Genomic DNA, 18,605 nt, shown 5'->3' on the forward strand with positions numbered 1-18,605 from the left:
GCATTAAACGATTTTGCGGAGGCAAGAGAAAAGTTGCATGATTTAAGGCCGGTTTATGCTTCTGCTTTCGCGAAGCATACGGGGGTTGTGCGGAGCTTACGGGGGTTGTGCAACCGCCGCAGAGCCTTGCCGCGCACCTCCGAAAAATTGTAACTACTGTTACACCGTATCCACGTTCGCGCTGCGTGTGTGACTGTGCATGTGCTCATGCATGAACGCTTGGGCTGGGTACAAATTTTGTAATTGAGTAGCCTCTAACTCATTTATTTCATTGGATAATATGCCGGTGGGGTGAGGTGGAAGTCCCTGATTGATCGAAAAGATTCTTCTGATTGGCTGAGCCTCTTGTAAAAGTGGCCCAGCCGCCACCGCCTCTGCTCTGCAGGCATAACTTATCGATCACAAGTGGCTTTTCTCAGGCTCAACAGATAGATCACAGATAAACAGAACCGTTTTTAGTCAGAAGAAAAAAAGGCTCTTGATGAGCACTTCAGCGTGAGAAATCGGAGGCGTGGCGTGAGAGCGTGTGAAGCCAATCAAATGCATGAGTCTCACGGCCAATGCGTGAGAGTTGGCAGCTCTGAATTCACACAAGGAGATATTGATAAGTAAGAGTAGTTAACAAAATGATAGAAGTCCATTTATTTGCTATGAATAGAAATACAAATTTTATTTATTGATAGTTTTCAGTCACGTGACTTGCCGGTAGCCCTGGAGGGCAAAACAACCAAGATGCCGGCGAGCAACGGACTTTCAACTGACAAACAAGACAATCGTCATTTAAATCACCTGTCAGCAGCCGAGAAACAAAGATACCAAAATAAGTTGGAAGTGTTGGGCACTTGTGATCCGTATACAGCACCGGCTGCTGTATACGAGCCGTTAAACACCGCTATGTCCTTGCCGAATCTCGACTTCGGCGATGTTTACATCTACCTGATTGAGAACTCATATAAGAGCACCGATAGTTACCGGTATTTCCGATCAAGATGGGTAAAGAATGCTGCTGTTTGGGAAGTAAAGTACAAGGCATTCTTCATTCTGAAAGCAAAGGTGAGTACTAATTTAGCTAACACTATCTATCAAATTAATTTTAATTTACGTTAATTCATGAGTCAGTTTCAGGGACGTTGTTGTCAGTGTGTAGCATTACGTGTGTATTTGGAGGGCTGCCATGGTTTGCTCTCCCCGGGGACCGAGTTGCGTTTGACAGCGCTGATCCACAGATTTCTACTCTCGGGGTTGTCTTTATAGGACGGAATACAGTAAAAACACAACCCGGGCTTTTCTCCACGGCGGTTTGTGCACCCAAACGCACAACAACTGTCCGGCATTTTCAAGAAGTGTGTGTTTTCTGCATTGTTGTAAGCCTGCCGGTGGTGGGCAGAGGGCTGCTCCGTGAAAGCAGCTAAAGAAAGCTGCGCTTACGTGATATAGCCTGGCTTGAATTAGCGTCAAGTTTTACTAAAGCCTCAACCCGTTCCACTAATGCGATTCAGCTGCGTCAAGTCAGCGCTAATTCTAGCCACGTTTGAACAAGCCTCCAGTGTGCGCGTTCACGGGGTACATAAGCAGCCCAGAACAGTCGATTGTCGAAACGAAGATACAAATGTCTCAAAAGGAGGGGAAAAGGAGAGCCTCAACATTTTCAGCGGCAGAGCAGACAGTGCTGATGGAACTATATGAAGGATATAGGGGAATCTTCACAAACAGGGCGGCCTTTTAGCATAGGCGGTATAGGCAATTGCCTAGGGCGCCATCTGCTGGAGGGGGATTGTTGACCGGCGCGACACCGTCGGGATATGGAAATCAAAAAACTGGAGAAGGAAGTAAGTAAGTATAAATTTAAACACAGTAGAAAGCCATGGTTTGAACTGTATTTAATGCTTTCATTCTTTGTCTTCACAGCTTGAACAAAATGATGATGATTGAGTTTTTTGTTTGTTTGTTTTGTTTTGTTTCAATGGTTAATAAATGATTTCAAACCTTAGGCACAGTCTTTCTGAAATTATACATGTAAAAATCAAAATGAAAAGGGATCATTCCAAAAGTGGGTTGACCATGAATTCAATTGGGATTAACTGAAATATGTGTTCTTGTGTGAAATATGTGTTCTTGTGTGCTTTTCGATGCTTTTCGTGTACCAATAGGTTAGTATGTCAACTAACCTATTGGCTTCAGGCAGAATATAGTCCAGTCATTTTATGACTCAACGTCAAACAAATTGCAACAGAAGCAAACTCAACTGATTTTGTATCCTCAGTATGTTCTGAGTGAGGTACAAAAGCCCTGAAGAATCCCACTGGGGGAAAGTTTCAAAAAAGACCAACATATAGCCCATTCAAACGCCTATTAACTTTTTTTCTCATGTGAATAGGGTAAAAATTTTAACCTTTAGGTATCACCATGAAAATTGCTGAGTTGATTGCTTGCATATAGACAAATAAAAAATGTATTGCAAGTTTTTTGAAATTGTTTATTGACATGAGCAAATGGTGCATATTTGAATTATATACACACTAATTTGCATAAATGCTACAACAGATATAATTCTTGGGTATAGCCAAGTGAAAATCTCGTAATCTATCCTGTTGACATAAAACAGTCAAATACTAAACATTAAGGTCTGAATGGAACCCATTTAGGCTACCAATGAACATTAAGGAAGACGGAGCTTAAAACCAGTCTTTAGCAATTATCATTGCAGAGATGAGGTTTGGAGTTGGGTCCGTGAGGCTGTTTCTGGGAGATAAGTCTGAGGAACGAACAAGAGACAAGGGTAAGGAAAATGCAGAAGACAAAAGGTATAGGGTAAAATAAAAAGTGGTTGGATCCAACTATCAAATTACATACTCAGTGCACAACTAGAGAATCTCATCTTCATCCTCGTCACAGGCCATCAGCTTTGAACTGGTGCAGCTCACTCCCCTGCAGTGTCCACAGGCTGGGGTGCATTCCATATTGTTTTTTTTTACAACTGCATCTCAGGGTGCTGCAGTCTGACTGGCAGTTGCACCTTATAACCTTGATGAGGTTCTCAAAAAGAAAGGAGCATGTCATAACTGCTCCACTAAGGTGGTAGTAATCTTGAAAAATGGCAGCCATTTTGAAATTTCTAAGTGGTTACTTGTAAAGTGACCCATGGAGACAGCTCATCCCAATTTTCATAGTGGTATCATAAGAAGACCACTTTATATGCCCTCTGTCGAAAAACTGTGGAGTTTATGCAAATTAGCTCATGTTACTAAACAATTTCAAAAAACTTGCAATACATTTTTTATTTGTCTTAAGGTAAGTAATCAACTCAGCAATTTTCATGGTGATACCTAAAGATTAAAAATTTTACCCTATTCACATGAGGAAAAATTCATAGGTGTTTGAATGGGCTATATTTTGGTCTTTTTTGAAACTTTCCCCCAGTGGGATTCTTCGGGGCTTTTTTTCCCTCACTCAGAACATACTGAGGATACAAAATCAGTTGAGTTTGTTTCTGTTGCAATTTGTTTGACGTTGACCCATTATTTGGCTTAAAATTACTGGACTAATCGCAAATTCCGGGTGGGAAATAAAATAAGACGTCTTTTTTAATTTAACCTCATGTTCTTTTTAACTCTTATGTTCAACACTTGTTGCATTTGATGTATGACTTGTGCTATATGAATAAAATTTGATTGAGTAATTGATTGTTTATTCGGTTGATTTCGGAGACTGACAGTGGTAACACATGATTTTCATTAGCCTACATTTATTTTTTATTAAGTAAACACGTACATTCATGCTTGGTCACATTGTGGGAAATAAGTCTGAACTTATATTTCCCAACACGGACATGGTGCTACATAATTAAATTTGAATTGAATTAATTGAATATGTGATGCCAGGGCAACAATATACATGGCGGGACCGTCATTTGGGGGTCTGTTTCCGTCCGTCGGACATTCTTTGACAGGCAGCTGAGCTAAGCTTGACCGTAAGCCTGCCACGGAGCAGGCTAGTTCTGCTGACTAAGTTACCATGGTTACTGAGCTACAACTCATATCAGGGCCAGAGTGGGACTCATTTTCAGCCCTGGAGTTTCATGCCTCAGACCGGCCCACTTTAGATCACGACCTATTATTATTAAAATCATGTAATTATAACCTTACATGTTAAGTCTACAATAGCGCACTGTTCTGTAAAGCCTTGTAATTCAGTGTATTTTTCTAAAATATTTCCAATTCAGTGCAAGTAAGGGTTGCTTCACAATGTAGATTTATTTCAACATGAGTGCACATCTCCAACATTATTCTTTACAACACATCCTTTTCAACAATATCAGAATCTATATTCTGTTCAGATAAGTGTTCACAGATATCCAAACCTTAAAAATGACATTTGATATGGAAAACACATTTTGACTTAACCAATTAAGATATTTTCAATGGCAAAATATGCAGGCTTATTTCATATTACGTTCATCCTACTCCCTTTCAATTGTGGGCTTTGTGTATTGACTATCTTTTTTTTAATGATAAAAAATATAATGGGTCACTACTATCGTTTGGGCATAGAAAGTGGTTATATTGGAACTAATGCTTGCTTGTTCACACACTCACACACCTGTTCTTTCCATACTGACAGGAGCAATCCCCTCATCACTACTGGCTCCTGGTTCTGCTTCTGACACCAAATCACATTTTAAAAATTGTCATAATTCTCAGCACAAATCTCCCCTTTTTACAAAGCCTTCTGATCAATTCAGGTCAGTTTCATTAATGTAGTGCTGAATCACCTAGCATCTCAGGACACTTTTCATATAGAGCAGGTCTACACCATACTCTTCATTATATTAATTCTAATAATATTCACTCAATGAGCAATCCTACCTGCCCACTCTGGACTTGTGGGCTCATGCCTGGTGCTTGGTGCTGGATCTTGCTTCTGACTCTGAGGGGCTACAAGACAGTTTCCCAGTTATGTGGTGTCGCATCATACTATTATTTAAATTATATAATGTTATGTTATATGCCACAATGCCACACAATTCATTGACCTGATAATTAATTAACTTGAACGGTGGTTTGCAGGCAAAGTTCAACATCTTGCCTTACCCATTTCATCGTCCTCATTTGTCGTTTCAAACCGCGGCCGGCCCGCCTGATGCAGGCTGGTGGCTTTTTTATTCAAACAAGATTTTGTCCATATAAAAAGTAGCCTATTTTTCCAAAAAAGGGTCTTGCAAAAGAGGGGTTGTCTTAAAATCAGGGTCGTCTTTATGCAGGTCAATAGGGGAGACTGGGGTAAGTTGAGCCAAAGGGTAAGTTGAGCGACCCCTGTTGCTAGGAAATGGTAAAAAACATTGATCATTTGACCAAATATTTAGGAGGAGTCTGTGAAGGTAAGAACCACATGGGTAAAGTGGTTAGACTTTTTTTTTTCCAAAAAAAAAAAACATTTTTTACTCTTGAAAGTGAATTCAATCTATCATCAGTTTCATGGGAATTGTGTTAAGACCAAAACAGATCATTTTAAATTTGTTTTATACATCCGTTGTGGTATCTATGAGCTACAACATGAGGTCATAAACCTAGCATAAAAGTGCACCATTTTAGTTGTGGGGACTAAAAAAGTCAAAAGGTAAGTTGAGCCGGAGCCCCATACACTTAATAAGTGTATTTTGGCTGTAGCCTAAATGTCTTAAATATTAAATAAATATGAAATATTGAATGAATGAATGAATGAACAAATAAATAAATTAATTAATTAATTAAAATAAATAAACTAAATATTAATTATTTATTAAGTGTATGGGGTAAGTGTATTTTGGTTCAGTGTTCAAATGTGTTACGTTCATATGTTCATAACTGACCTTACTGTCAACAAGCACACCAAGAAACTAGTGTTCTAGTGTTATTTTTCCAAAAACACAGCTGTTAATGTTCTCTTCCAAAGCGCACTTTAAGGCATGTTAAAACAGCTGTTTATTGTACCTGTTGAATTGTGTTTAATAAATAAAAATACACATGAATATAAAAATATTGCACAGCAAAGCATTTATTGATCATTTTTTACCGATTATCGCAGTTTTCCTATTGCTTTCTATTGCTCGCCAAACACTTCCTGGAACTTTTAGGGGCTACATAGACCACGTAATCGGCGAGCGTTTTGAGCTTCCAGTGGCGCTTCTCTACAGGCACTGATGAGCAATGTAGGTTTCAGTTACTTGCTTGTGATTGGCCCGACCATATGCCACTCAGAAAACAGTCAGCCAATTAATGGAGTGGGGCTGATTCTCTCTTCTAATTGGCTAAACCACAGGCGTCAAACTGGTGCCATGGAGGGCCAAGAGGCTGCAGGTTTTCATTCCAACCAACAACTCCACCAGGTGATTTCACTGATTAGTCCCGCCTCTCTGTTTGGAGGTAGGGTGATCAGTGAAGTGTGACCAGTTTGACACCCCTGGGCTAAACCGTGCTGCCACAGCTCCGGGAGAAAGGAGAGAGAGAGGAGCTGTGAAACTATGGGTGTATTCAACGACGTTACGAAACGTAACGTTGTGTGACGTTGTCTCATTGAATGATCTGTTTGACCGTACCGTTTTGTAACAGAGAGCAACATGCCTCACAGGTAGTTTTCCTCTGTTTTGTGGGCGTGTCACAGGTGTTATCCAATCAGCATCAGCCTGTATTTAAGCCTCCGCTATTTAAAACGATAGTGCTTCATTAAGGCTTCCAAGTTAGTATTTAAGTGTAGCCAGTGCTTCAAATATTACCCATCATTTGAAGAGGTAAAAGCACATGTATGTGGTAAGTATGATGATAGATCAGACATAGATGATTGTTTTTCTTCAGTAACATGGCAACTTTTATTCAACATAAAACTTAAAACAATGTGGTTAGGAAAAAAAAAACACCTTTATTCCGTTTTCTAAACAGTGGTTGGTAAGTCTACGTCTAAGTGATAGTTCAGCTCACAGGAGGTGCAGAAACACAGCAGAGAAGAGCAGATCCGTCACATGAAATGTTTCTCTTCTCATCCTAAAATGAGCAACAGAGGTCGGCTCAGTGTAGTTAGGAGCTCCAGTTTCCACAGAACCACTGATCCGGGCTGGAGGTCTCCCCCTGCGTGTGATCGCTAAAGCAGTGGCAGTGATGTCCAAAGTCTTTTGCAGTGCCCCTGTTATTACTGATCCATTTAAAGCACAGGTGTCAAACTGGTGCCATGGAGGGCCAAGAGGCTGCAGGTTTTCATTCCAACCAACAACTCCACCAGGTGATTTCACTGATTAGTCCCGCCTCTCTGTTTGGAGGTAGGGTGATCAGTGAAATCACCTGGCGGAGTTTTTGATTGGAATGAAAACCTGCAGCCTCTTGGCCCTCCATTGCACGAGTTTGACACCCCTGTTTTAAAGTAATGTTATCCTCAGTCAGTTCTTCCCCCACTATCGCGAGGAGAATGGCCCTCTCGGCTTTCATACTTGCAACGCTTGCGTAGTGCAGCAGGTTGTTCAGAGCTTTATCGTTTCTATTAGCTTGACGTTACGTACCGGTAGGTCTACGCTGAATACACCCTACATTTAGCAGACCATAGGTACTCAAAACCACAAATACATCTTGCTAGGGATATCAACAGTTAAAATAAAACCCTGGAAAAAAGCAATTTATTTCACAGCGTTTAGCATGAATAAATAAATAAGTAAATAAATAATTACTTACTTGCTTACTTACTTACTTACTACACATTTGAAGTCTATCTTAATCACAAATTTTCCTTTTTTTTTTTTTTTTTTTTTTTTTTTTTTTTGACAGGCAGTTTGGAAACCGCCACGCAAACGTCGTCCTGCTGGCTGAAAAAAAAAATTGATCTTTCTGGCTGAAATTTGTCTGTATTGGAGTTGCCTGTAGTTTGTGTTCGCAGTACAACGCCTCGTCCAGACGAGGGCAGCACAGCTCTCTGGTTGTGTTGTAAATATTGCTGCGCATGTGAGCAAGTGGGTGTGTCTGCTCAGCGCTGTACCAGGAAGAAAGACTTTACTGTCGGTAAAATCTGTCAAGAGTTCAGGAATTGTCAGCAAGATAATATCCTGTTTACCAATGCTGCCTTAAAAATAAAAGCGCATCAATGGACAGCAATTGACAACATGCAGAATACACAGAGCTTGGATAGAGGTAGTTTTCCAATTCAACATCTGTAAAAGTATATTTAAAAAATTAAATATCAAACCTGACAAAAAACACTGACTATAAAAGTACTCTGAATTGTTGCCTTGTGTATGTTGATGATGTTGTGAACATTTGCCTTGAGGTTGATCATGTTTGCCATGTAAGGTCCTGTCACCCTACAGTATATGTCATAAAGTCAGAGCGGATAAGTGTAGAGCAGTGTGAACCACTATGCAGAGTTAACAAGGCTATTGTCTTTTGGCCTTACCAGATTAAACATCACAAGCCAATGTGAAATGTGACCACTACACTACACTTCACTGATTGTTGTTGAAAGTTATTTTTAAAACACACTAGTTACTTCACTTTGGTACGCGCCCTGAATTGTAACTAGTTACCTTGAGCCTGGGCCTTTATCAAAAGTAACTATGAGTACTATCTGGATAAATCACAATTTTCCAGTGTGCAGTTAGTTCTCTTATCTATATTGTGCTCTTTGCTGCTCCATGTGGTTGCAAATATCCACCACGCTTGGTCCATTGAAACTTTCCCTGTCGCAAGAACGAGAACTGCAAAATGAATTAAGTAAATATAGACTGGAATACAACGTGATTTTGAGCCACGATATAAAACTGAAAGATGTCATCAGGGATGCACAGTAACACGCATATGTTAAGTTTCACGTCCATCGTTCTTTTGGCCTCCAGTGAGGCAGTACTGTTCCAGGTCGGGTTGCAGACCTCTGTGCCAGAAATTCTGCTGTGGCAGAAATAAACCAAACCAACTGCCCAATCCAAATCAACAGAGCCTTGTAATAAACTGCGTCAGGACCGCTCGCGCCACACTCCATTTTAACTTTTATTTTGAAAATGTGAATACCGGACGTTGAGGATGTTCAGCGTTGAGCTTCATACTGGCTCAGAAAAAAAACACTGTGACTCAACTGCAAACGTTTTTCCAGTCACACGGGTCGCCTGATGCCAGGGCCGAGCTACACTTTCTGACAACAACGTCCACTTGTGGTTTTACGGTGAAGTAAGCTGTGTTTTCTTTATTTTACCAAACTTTTCCACTCTGTACAGCCTACTTAAAATAGCACAGTTTACTTTTATTGGCCCAAATATGACGTTTCTTCTCTGGAAACAAATAGGCCGAACGTTACATTTCCTATTCGACACAGAGTCAGCTGCACCTTTTTGCATTTTTAACTTTAAGTTTATTTTGTTTCATTTTCCAACATAAAATGTCCATCTTTAAATGTGACCTAGCATTGTATTCAGTATTAAAAATCCTGTTATTTCGTTTCTTTCTTTTTTTTTATCTGCCTTTTGTGAGGTAACTACACCGTTTTCTAATGAAGCTTAACCCTCATGCACTGTTAGAAAACTCACCTTAATTTACTGTTGGTGGATGAAAACATCCACTACAAAAACTGCTGTAAATATGTATCAGATAATATTTTTTTCAACTTTTTTTTGCTCAGATCTCTCAATCAACCTCAGTCCTGATCAAAACTACTAAATATTGAAAAATTTTCAGGATTTTAATATTTTAAATTCCAGTTTCATAAATGATGTAACTGTTTTTTGAAAAAAAAAACACTAAATTACTTATTTTCAATATAATAAATGATTGGAGACTGGAGATTTTTTTTACCTTTTATCACAGTCTTGGACATGTCAAAGATTAGTAACAACATTGACTTTGATGCATTATTAGTTTTTGTGCAGTATCAGATTTTAAAAATTTCACCCTAATTTTCGGTTAGTGGATGAAATTTCCCCATTGACTTCCATTATAACCATATTTTTTGATTGCGCAGCTATTACAGTATATAATCATACATTCTGAGATGTCGGTGGTTCACCCTGTAGGAGGGGGGTCAAATTTGTAATTTTTACTGTTGACAACCAAATTCCACCATTTACCTACTACCCAGGCCTATGCATAAAAAGCTTAGTCTCTAGCCTTATATATGGAGTTTATCAGCATATGATTAGTCTACCTGTGTGTGTGGGTGTGTGTGTTTGGGGTGTGTGTGTGTGTGTGTGGGCGAGGTGGGGCGTGTGTGTGGGTGGGGGTGGGGGGGTCTTGACCTTTGAGCTTGATCTTTGTGAAAAAATCAAAACATGCCCCCCAGCTCTCAGAACTACAGACTGTCTGCGTGGAGTAAACAAAAACAAGGTAAGTGGGTTTATGCACCTGCTTGCATGTTTTGATTTTCTCACAAAGATCAAGCCCAGTGCGCAAAGGTCAAGACCCCCCCAACCCCACCCCCACCCCACCCCACACCTACCAGCTCTCCTACTGGCACACTGGCCATTTGATCATGAGAAGAGCAGCAAGCGACATGAAGAGGAGATTCACCTTTACTGAAGCTCTGGAGGTGATCATGCAGCCTGGATCCCCCACTGAGCTGCAGGATTCGTCCTCCTCTCCTACTGACACCGACTCAGGAGAGTCGGATCCTGACTTTGTCGTGGCGCCCTCATCATCCTCTCCATCTTCTTCCCCTGAGAGCGAAGAGGACACAGAGGATCCTGAATCCGGGTGGACAGGGAAAAAGTGTGGTTTCCCACCGATGCGGAGACAACACGTTTCATCCAGCCTGCCAGAGGTGTGACTCCAGGGCCGACGCGCTACGCCATCGTGAGGGTCCACAGCGTGGACTCCGCGTTCAGCTTGTTTCTGACGAAGGAGATGATTGACTTGATCGTCAACATGCATGGACATCTGTGGAGTCCACCTTGGTCCAGTTTCTGACTGTGCGGTGCCCATGGAGGTTGGTCATGTTGACGATCAAGTCAGCTTGTTTCTGACGAAGGAGATGATTGATCAAGTCAATCATCTGAACGCGGAGTCCACGCTGTGGACCCTCACGATGGCGTAGCGCGTCGGCCCTGGAGTCACACCTCTGGCAGGCTGGATGAAACGTGTTGTCTCCGCATCGGTGGGAAACCACACTTGGCAATTTTTCCCTGTCCACCCGGATTCAGGATCCTCTGTGTCCTCTTCGCTCTCAGGGGAAGAAGATGGAGAGGATGATGAGGGCGCCACGACAAAGTCAGGATCCGACTCTCCTGAGTCGGTGTCAGTAGGAGAGGAGGACGAATCCTGCAGCTCAGTGGGGGATCCAGGCTGCATGATCACCTCCAGAGCTTCAGTAAAGGTGAATCTCCTCTTCATGTCGCTTGCTGCTCTTCTCATGATCAAATGGCCAGTGTGCCAGTAGGAGAGCTGGTAGGTGTGGGGTGGGGTGGGGGTGGGGTTGGGGGGGTCTTGACCTTTGCGCACTGGGCTTGATCTTTGTGAGAAAATCAAAACATGCAGGCAGGTGCATAAACCCACTTACCTTGTTTTTGTTTACTCCACGCAGACAGTCTGTAGTTCTGAGAGCTGGGGGGCATGTTTTGATTTTTTCACAAAGATCAAGCTCAAAGGTCAAGACCCCCCCACCCCCACCCACACACACGCCCCACCTCGCCCACACACACACACACACACACACCCCAAACACACACACCCACACACACAGGTAGACTAATCATATGCTGATAAACTCCATATATAAGGCTAGAGACTAAGCTTTTTATGCATAGGCCTGGGTAGTAGGTAAATGGTGGAATTTGGTTGTCAACAGTAAAAATTACAAATTTGACCCCCCTCCTACAGGGTGAACCACCGACATCTCAGAATGTATGATTATATACTGTAATAGCTGCGCAATCAAAAAATATGGTTATAATGGAAGTCAATGGGGAAATTTCATCCACTAACCGAAAATTAGGGTGAAATTTTTAAAATCTGATACTGCACAAAAACTAATAATGCATCAAAGTCAGTGTTGTTACTAATCTTTGACATGTCCAAGACTGTGATAAAAGGTAAAAAAAATCTCCAGTCTCCAATCATTTATTATATTGAAAATAAGTAATTTAGTGGGGTTTTTTTTCAAAAAACAGTTACATCATTTATGAAACTGGAATTTAAAATATTAAAATCCTGAAATTTTTCAATATTTAGTAGTTTTGATCAGGACTGAGGTTGATTGAGAGATCTGAGCAAAAAAAGTTGAAAAAAAATATTATCTGATACATTTTTATAGCAGTTTTTGTAGTGGATGTTTTCATCCACCAACAGTAAATTAAGGTGAGTTTTTGCCTACAGTGCATTTTTGACCTATTAAAAATTTTAAAATCAAATTTACAAAATTTATATAACATTAAGGTTCTTAACCAAAATTCATTCCATTTGCTGTAATACAGTGAAAGTCATAGCCAAATTACGACTGAAAAGTGACCCCTAGTGGATGAAAATGTCCCCAACAGTACATGAGGGTTAATGTTTTTTTTTTTTTTTTTTTTTAAAGATTGTTCACTCGGGAGTTGCACAATTTAAAGTTAGATTTAAAATGTGACAGACCCCGCACCCCTCCACCTCCACCTTTCTGGTGGGTTTGCGAGGAACTTGCTTCCATATATCCTTCCAAGCAACCTGCAACGTGTGTGTGTGTGTGTGTGTGTGTGTGTGTGTGTGTGTGTGTGTGTGTGTGTGTGTGTGTGTGTGTGTGTGTGTGTGTGTACTGACAGGCTATGGCTCTGTTTGACAACTGCTCTGTGCTTCTGGAGCTCAAGAATTTGCCTTTTAAGGAGAAGAAGAGGCTCAAGTTGGCAGTGACTGACAATGGGGGCAGTATTTCCTACGTGGTCAATAAGCAGGTCAGATATTGATTTAAACCGACTTGCGGATACAGTATATTGGGCTGGTTTTATGAAAAACTTTAATCCAAAACATATCAACAGGTATATCTGACATTTTGATGTGAGCGTGATGCTCGAGGAGAAGATGAGCAAAAGTGACAGGGTCAATCTTGTGAGGAGCAAGAATGTGCTCACACAATTTCTTGGTAATCTGCCCAGTAGAATTTGAGATACGTTGCTTTGACTAAAGTGATGAATGGGTGGACGGACAGCGGACATCGTGTCACAGCCGTTCTTAGGCACCGCCTGCCAGTGAGGTGAAAGTATCAATGAAACACCTTCAAAACATATCAGTGTTCTCTGTGTCTGTCCAAGCTTGTCTCCTCCTGTTTAACATAATATTTTTGTAAGTCTTTCTATTTGTCTCTATCACTGAGACACCTGAAAAATGTTGGTGAGAACTGGATTTACAGCCATTCAGTAACATTATAAGTCCAACAAACAATATGCAGAGGTAGATTTGTTTCAATATTTAAGTGACGTTTAAGAGAACTGTATAATCCTTTTCCCTAGTTTCTAATCTGTCATTATGACCAGTAATTTCAGAAGCTACACAAACATGCCACCACTAGCCTCTGCTAACACCAGCTTTAACTTGGTTTTTGTTTCTTTGTTGTTGTTGTTGTTTTATTTATTTTTTTGAGCACATTACAGTCCCAGTCACAGGTAACAAAAACAAACCAGAAAAGGGACAAGATGAACGTCACATCCCCTCTATCCTTGTAAACCAAAATTAGAACAGGAAAAAACACAAGATCAGTTTACAGTGAAAAACATGACAAGTGATGCAAAGAGACCACAAAATGGAGAAGAGACATTGCTAATCATTTATATGCTCTCCATGTTGGGGGGTAAGTGAGGTTGGTGGGCAGACAAAAGAAATCGGAGAACGGCATCTTATGTCAAACTGCATCATAGATAAAGTGTAGTTAAAGTGTATTTGATTTCTTTTAAATGAAATAAAAGCGGGAAGGTCCTCAAGCCATGAGGCGAAGCTTGGTGGATTAGGGCTTTTCCCCGTGCCACACAGTCCTTCAGCAGGCTGTGAAATCATCACTAAAGCGACAAGCTGCTATCTTCTCCCACAGTGCTCTCTGGTAGTGACCAGCGATGTGCCCAGTCTGAGCTCCAACAGGCTGCGGAGCATCCAGAAGCACCAAACCCCAGTGGTGGGGGTGGACTATGTGTACCGCTGCCTGGAGAGAGGAACCCAGCTGCCTGTGGATCAATACAAGCTGGACATTTCTTCCTCTTCCTCTTCTTCTGTTCCTCCTCCTCTCTCTTTCTCCCCAGCAAGGCGAAATCCACTCTCACAGCAAGGTAGTCTAATCTTCAAAATGCACTTTGTACAGTCGGCTGACTGAGCGACAGGAATTTTGGTTCAGTCGCTACCGAGATTGATATGCTTGTGTAAATCGGCAGTTTAAATATACCTTTTTTTTTTTTTTTTAAACATTTCAGGCATTTAAAGCTCTAATCTGTCATATGTTACTCTCTATGGCTGACTGAACACAATATAGCCTTTTCTCAGTGTGTTTATGCACAGATGTAGCAGTGTGCTAGTATGTTACTATGTGTTATTGATTCTTACATATTACATGTGCACGTCCACCATAACTACAGCAAGCAAAGACACAAGCAGGACTCCACCCAGCTCATGACAAATGATTTCTCTTTCTTAGTATTTGTATTTGTCCATTCCACACATGTGAGCTGTGGGTTTGTTGTCTTGTAGCCGACACGTCAGTACAATGGCTTCTTTCTTGTGCCTTTGCTGATCTAGTCCATGCAATGTAGTGTGTGTGGTATATGAGACGCCAGGTTGGGTGTGTTGTTAATGTGTGTGTTTGTGCTCTGCTGTGTGTATTTTAGCACCTAAGCTAGCAACAAGCAAACCAGTTTGTGATGGGTCCAAAGACCAGAGGAGTGTCAACTCTGACAGGTTGACAAAGAAGACGGAGAGTCAGGAGAGGACTGGAAACTTCCTGGACAAGTTCAGGTGTGGATTATGGAGCTAATTTTGTACAAGAATTAAAGAAAATGTAGGATCACACACCAAAAACTTGCAACTGCTATCCAGAGCTATTGACACTGCAGAATATGACAAAGGGATAAAATGAGAAAGCCAAAAAAGCATCTAAGTTCGAGTTCAGTTTTTTTTTTTCATGTCTCATATCACTGTTCACAGTTTGAAAGGGCTTTACGTGGCCAAAAGTTTACAACAGCTGTAAAACAAAAAAAAAAAAAAACAGCTGTCACAGGGAAAAAATGGAAGAAATCTTTAGAAGGATCACAGAGAGAGGAGAGCTCATTCCTGGCCTTTCCATATACACTACTCACAAAAAGTTAGGGATATTTGGCTTTCGGGTGAAATTTCAGGATGAACCTAAAATGCATTCTAACCTTTACAGGTGAACTTAATGTGACCTTCTGTAAACTTTTGAATGCACATGTCCAACTGTTCAGTGTTTCAGTACTTTTTGCACAAGTTGCTGTTCTCTAACAAGGAGTTTAACGGCAAAATTCACATCAGGTGTTTGATGCTCCAGCTCATCGAGGTCGTATCATTAGGGAACGGCTGCTGGAGACTGGGGTACCTCAAATGGAGTGGCCTGCACTTTCTCCAGACCTGAATCCCATAGAAAACCTATGGGATCAGCTGAGTCACCGTGTAGAGGCTCGGAGCTCTGTACCCCAGAACCTCAATGACCTGAGGGCCGCCCTTCAAGAAGAGTGGGATGCCATGCCTCAGCAGACAATAAGTCGACTTGTGAACAGCATGAGACGTCGTTGTCAAGCTGTAATTGATGCTCAAGGGCACATGACAAGTTATTGACACTGACATTTTTTGTTGTGGTATATCCACCACTGTTGTTGGCTTTTGTTTCAAGAAATTGTTTGAGATGAGGAAATCACCAGTGTATGCTTCTACTTAAATGCCCTGCTTTCATGATATAATATCACTGTAGCGTGAACATTTTACATTTTTCATAAATTTCACCCAAAAGCAAAATATCCCTAACTTTTTGTGAGTAGTGTATATGTGTAAATATATATATTATGCACCTTGAAAATGCTTGTAAAGTGTGAAAATTGCTTGAAAAGGTGTAAGTACCCTGGATAATACACAACATGACTTTTGAGGCCAAATGTTTTCTGTTCCCAGAATATATACTGAAAATGACGTCGATCTGCCGTCGTATCCAGACAATTTTCAAGTAGCCAAGTATTCCATCTTTGAAAAGGTAAAGCTATACTGTCTTTCTTTCCCTGCCTGTGATGTCCTCTGCCTAATGCCCCTGTGGTGTAATCTGCTCTGCTCTGCTGAGTGTTCATGTTTCTTTCCTGCAGCGCTTTAGGGGCAGTTACTGAAAACAAAATGGTTATGTGGTTACTGTTGAAGCTTATCCATGTTTTCATATCTTACAATGCAAATGAAAGGATTTGGCTTTGCTTTACCGTAACCATTGCTGCTACTATTACTACGACTGCTTCTACTAATATTAGTAACAGTGTACATCTCTTCATGTCCATGGGTGATGCGCAGGTTAACAGCAGCACGTGGTCTGTGTTGGAGCTGCAGAGTTTCAGAGGAGAGGAAGGACAGCAGTACCGAGTGGTCAGGTGCTGGAAGGATGACGTAAGAGCCAAGGTGAGAGTCTGTTGTATGTGAATGAGTGCACTATATCAGATCACATACTTATTTGTTTATTGCCAATTAGATAACAGGATTTTTGAGAGCTGTCTCTTCAAGTGAGCTGCCTAGTCAGTACTGCACCGCAGAGGCAGACCTGAATCGAGTGGTGGAAGAAAGGTTTGACTGATTTGTGAAGCCTAACGCTGATTGTTTTAATTGATGCTGCTGGTTGCAGATACCCTTTGCTGATATTCAACATCTCTTAATTATTCCATTTTTTTAGTGCAGGAAAAATGAATATAATCCTTGTTTGCCCCAGGATTCTCCCGTTTCCAGGAGCTAAAAGCCTCTGAAACACCTTATTCACCAGGTTATGCTAAGATTTTCCACCGAAACCCAAACAAATGACATTCTTTTACTGTTCGCTGCTCTTGTGAGGCAGTGAAACCTGCCACACCCATTCAGCGGTATGGGTGAACTCTGGAATACAATAGGCATTTAAATGAAAAATTGATTTGCAAACAATATTGAACTCATGTATGTGTAAATGTAAACATATAAAATGTGCATAGGAAAAAAAACAGTCAGATCTTACTGTTGAGTTGACCATTGAAATGACTGTCTGCTAACTAATATTTAATATAAGGTCTAGGCCTATATCATCCTAATGCTGTAAAAAACAATACAAGCAAATACTCTAATTTGTAGCTTATTTTCTTTTTTTCTGTGTACCTGACCATGAGTTTAGTACACTCTCTCTATTCTTTCTTTTCTTTGATTGACAAATCTACGTCATCCTGAAGATATGAACCAAACTTGACTTGGATTATAGCAGAAGAAATTAGTTTGTCTTTAATATTAAATTAGATTTTTCAGTATGGAACATAACATAAGATATACTGCAAACAAACAAACAAATAAATAAATACAGCAATGGCAGATTAAGATTTTTTTACGCTTGAGACATACTGAGGCTGAGGCTTTAAATTAAAAAGCACAAATATTAAAACAAATGAAACAAAAATAAACATGGTGATATATTTGAATTGTAGAGGTAACATGGGGTAAAAACTGAACATGTGTCCTGTCTGTGTCCTGACAGTCAGCGGCCGTGAGGGATCAGCTGGTGTTCCTGTCCTCCTCAGAGGAAGCCCTGGAGGTTTACCAGACCCTAAGGAAGCAGCTGCAGGCTGCAGATGTCCAGCCGAGGAACACCCTCCCTCCACAGGCCTGGGACCTGGGCTCTGCCCCGCTCAAACAGGTTAGACACACACATCTCACATTACATTTAGACCCTGTTTACTAGTGCCCAGCTGCTGTGGGATTTTTGAGACCGATACTGATTTTAGAGGGGGAAATTGAAAACAGACCTTTTCTATGTGCATTTCACACCAATTTTGCACCAATATGACTGTGCAGAGGTTCTGAGAGGGCTGCTTTCTTAAACAAAAAACTTGGTTAATTACATAAGTACCATATGATATTAGTCGATTGCTGACCATTTAATTATAGTATACATTCTAAAAAATGGTCATGCTACAATGAAAAGGCTACAAGGCAGGCTAACGTCATCACACATTAATCAAATGTGTCTCATTGAATCAACAAGAGTTTCAGCTTTCTCATCATACTGACTTTATTTACCCAATTTATGGAACTTGATATGCAGAAATGCCCCAATATTCAGAAATATGCCATTTTAGAATACGCAAAAATAACACATTTGTACTCCAAACTGCATGGTTTTTGCTCCACCTTATGCATGGGATTTGCATAAGGTGGGCATGTCTGCAGAGGGGAAACCTGCGGGTGCCCAGAGAACCCATTTTCATTCAGATCTGGAGGTCAGAGGTCAAGGGACCCCATTAAAAATGGCCATTTTCCCCTTGCCAACATTTAGCCAAACTGGAATGATATTTAACCCTCTTGCCAACTTTCTAGTACCATACCTGGTACCAAGGGATTCCTTAGATCTAGATCTAGTTTCATATGATACCAGTATCGTTACTTTAGCCTTAAAACTGAGTCTGCCCCAATTTTTTTTTCTTTATGTAGGCCAACATACTG

At 40.8% G+C, this 18,605-nt stretch overlaps 1 protein-coding gene across 3 annotated transcripts in view; it reads left to right on the top strand.

Annotated features, from left to right (window-relative positions):
- The first annotated feature begins 6,703 nt into the window (after window positions 1-6,703).
- Window positions 6,704-18,605, top strand: part of parp4 (poly (ADP-ribose) polymerase family, member 4) — a 32,593-nt gene continuing 20,691 nt past the window's right edge. The window contains exons 1-8 of one of the 3 annotated variants that reach the window (XM_030081007.1): window positions 6,704-6,785; window positions 9,103-9,176; window positions 12,731-12,859; window positions 13,990-14,221; window positions 14,774-14,900; window positions 16,068-16,146; window positions 16,449-16,553; window positions 17,641-17,799. In XM_030081007.1, the coding sequence (XP_029936867.1) occupies window positions 12,734-12,859; window positions 13,990-14,221; window positions 14,774-14,900; window positions 16,068-16,146; window positions 16,449-16,553; window positions 17,641-17,799 (828 nt within the window). In that variant the 5' untranslated portion in view covers window positions 6,704-6,785; window positions 9,103-9,176; window positions 12,731-12,733. The remainder of the gene's footprint in view (window positions 6,786-9,102; window positions 9,177-12,730; window positions 12,860-13,989; window positions 14,222-14,773; window positions 14,901-16,067; window positions 16,147-16,448; window positions 16,554-17,640; window positions 17,800-18,605) is intronic. The other 2 variants (XM_030081006.1, XM_030081003.1) reach the window with 2 other exon arrangements.

The sequence above is a fragment of the Myripristis murdjan genome, chromosome 21, assembly GCF_902150065.1.
Source record: "Myripristis murdjan chromosome 21, fMyrMur1.1, whole genome shotgun sequence".
NCBI classification, from domain to species: Eukaryota; Metazoa; Chordata; class Actinopteri; order Holocentriformes; family Holocentridae; genus Myripristis; species Myripristis murdjan.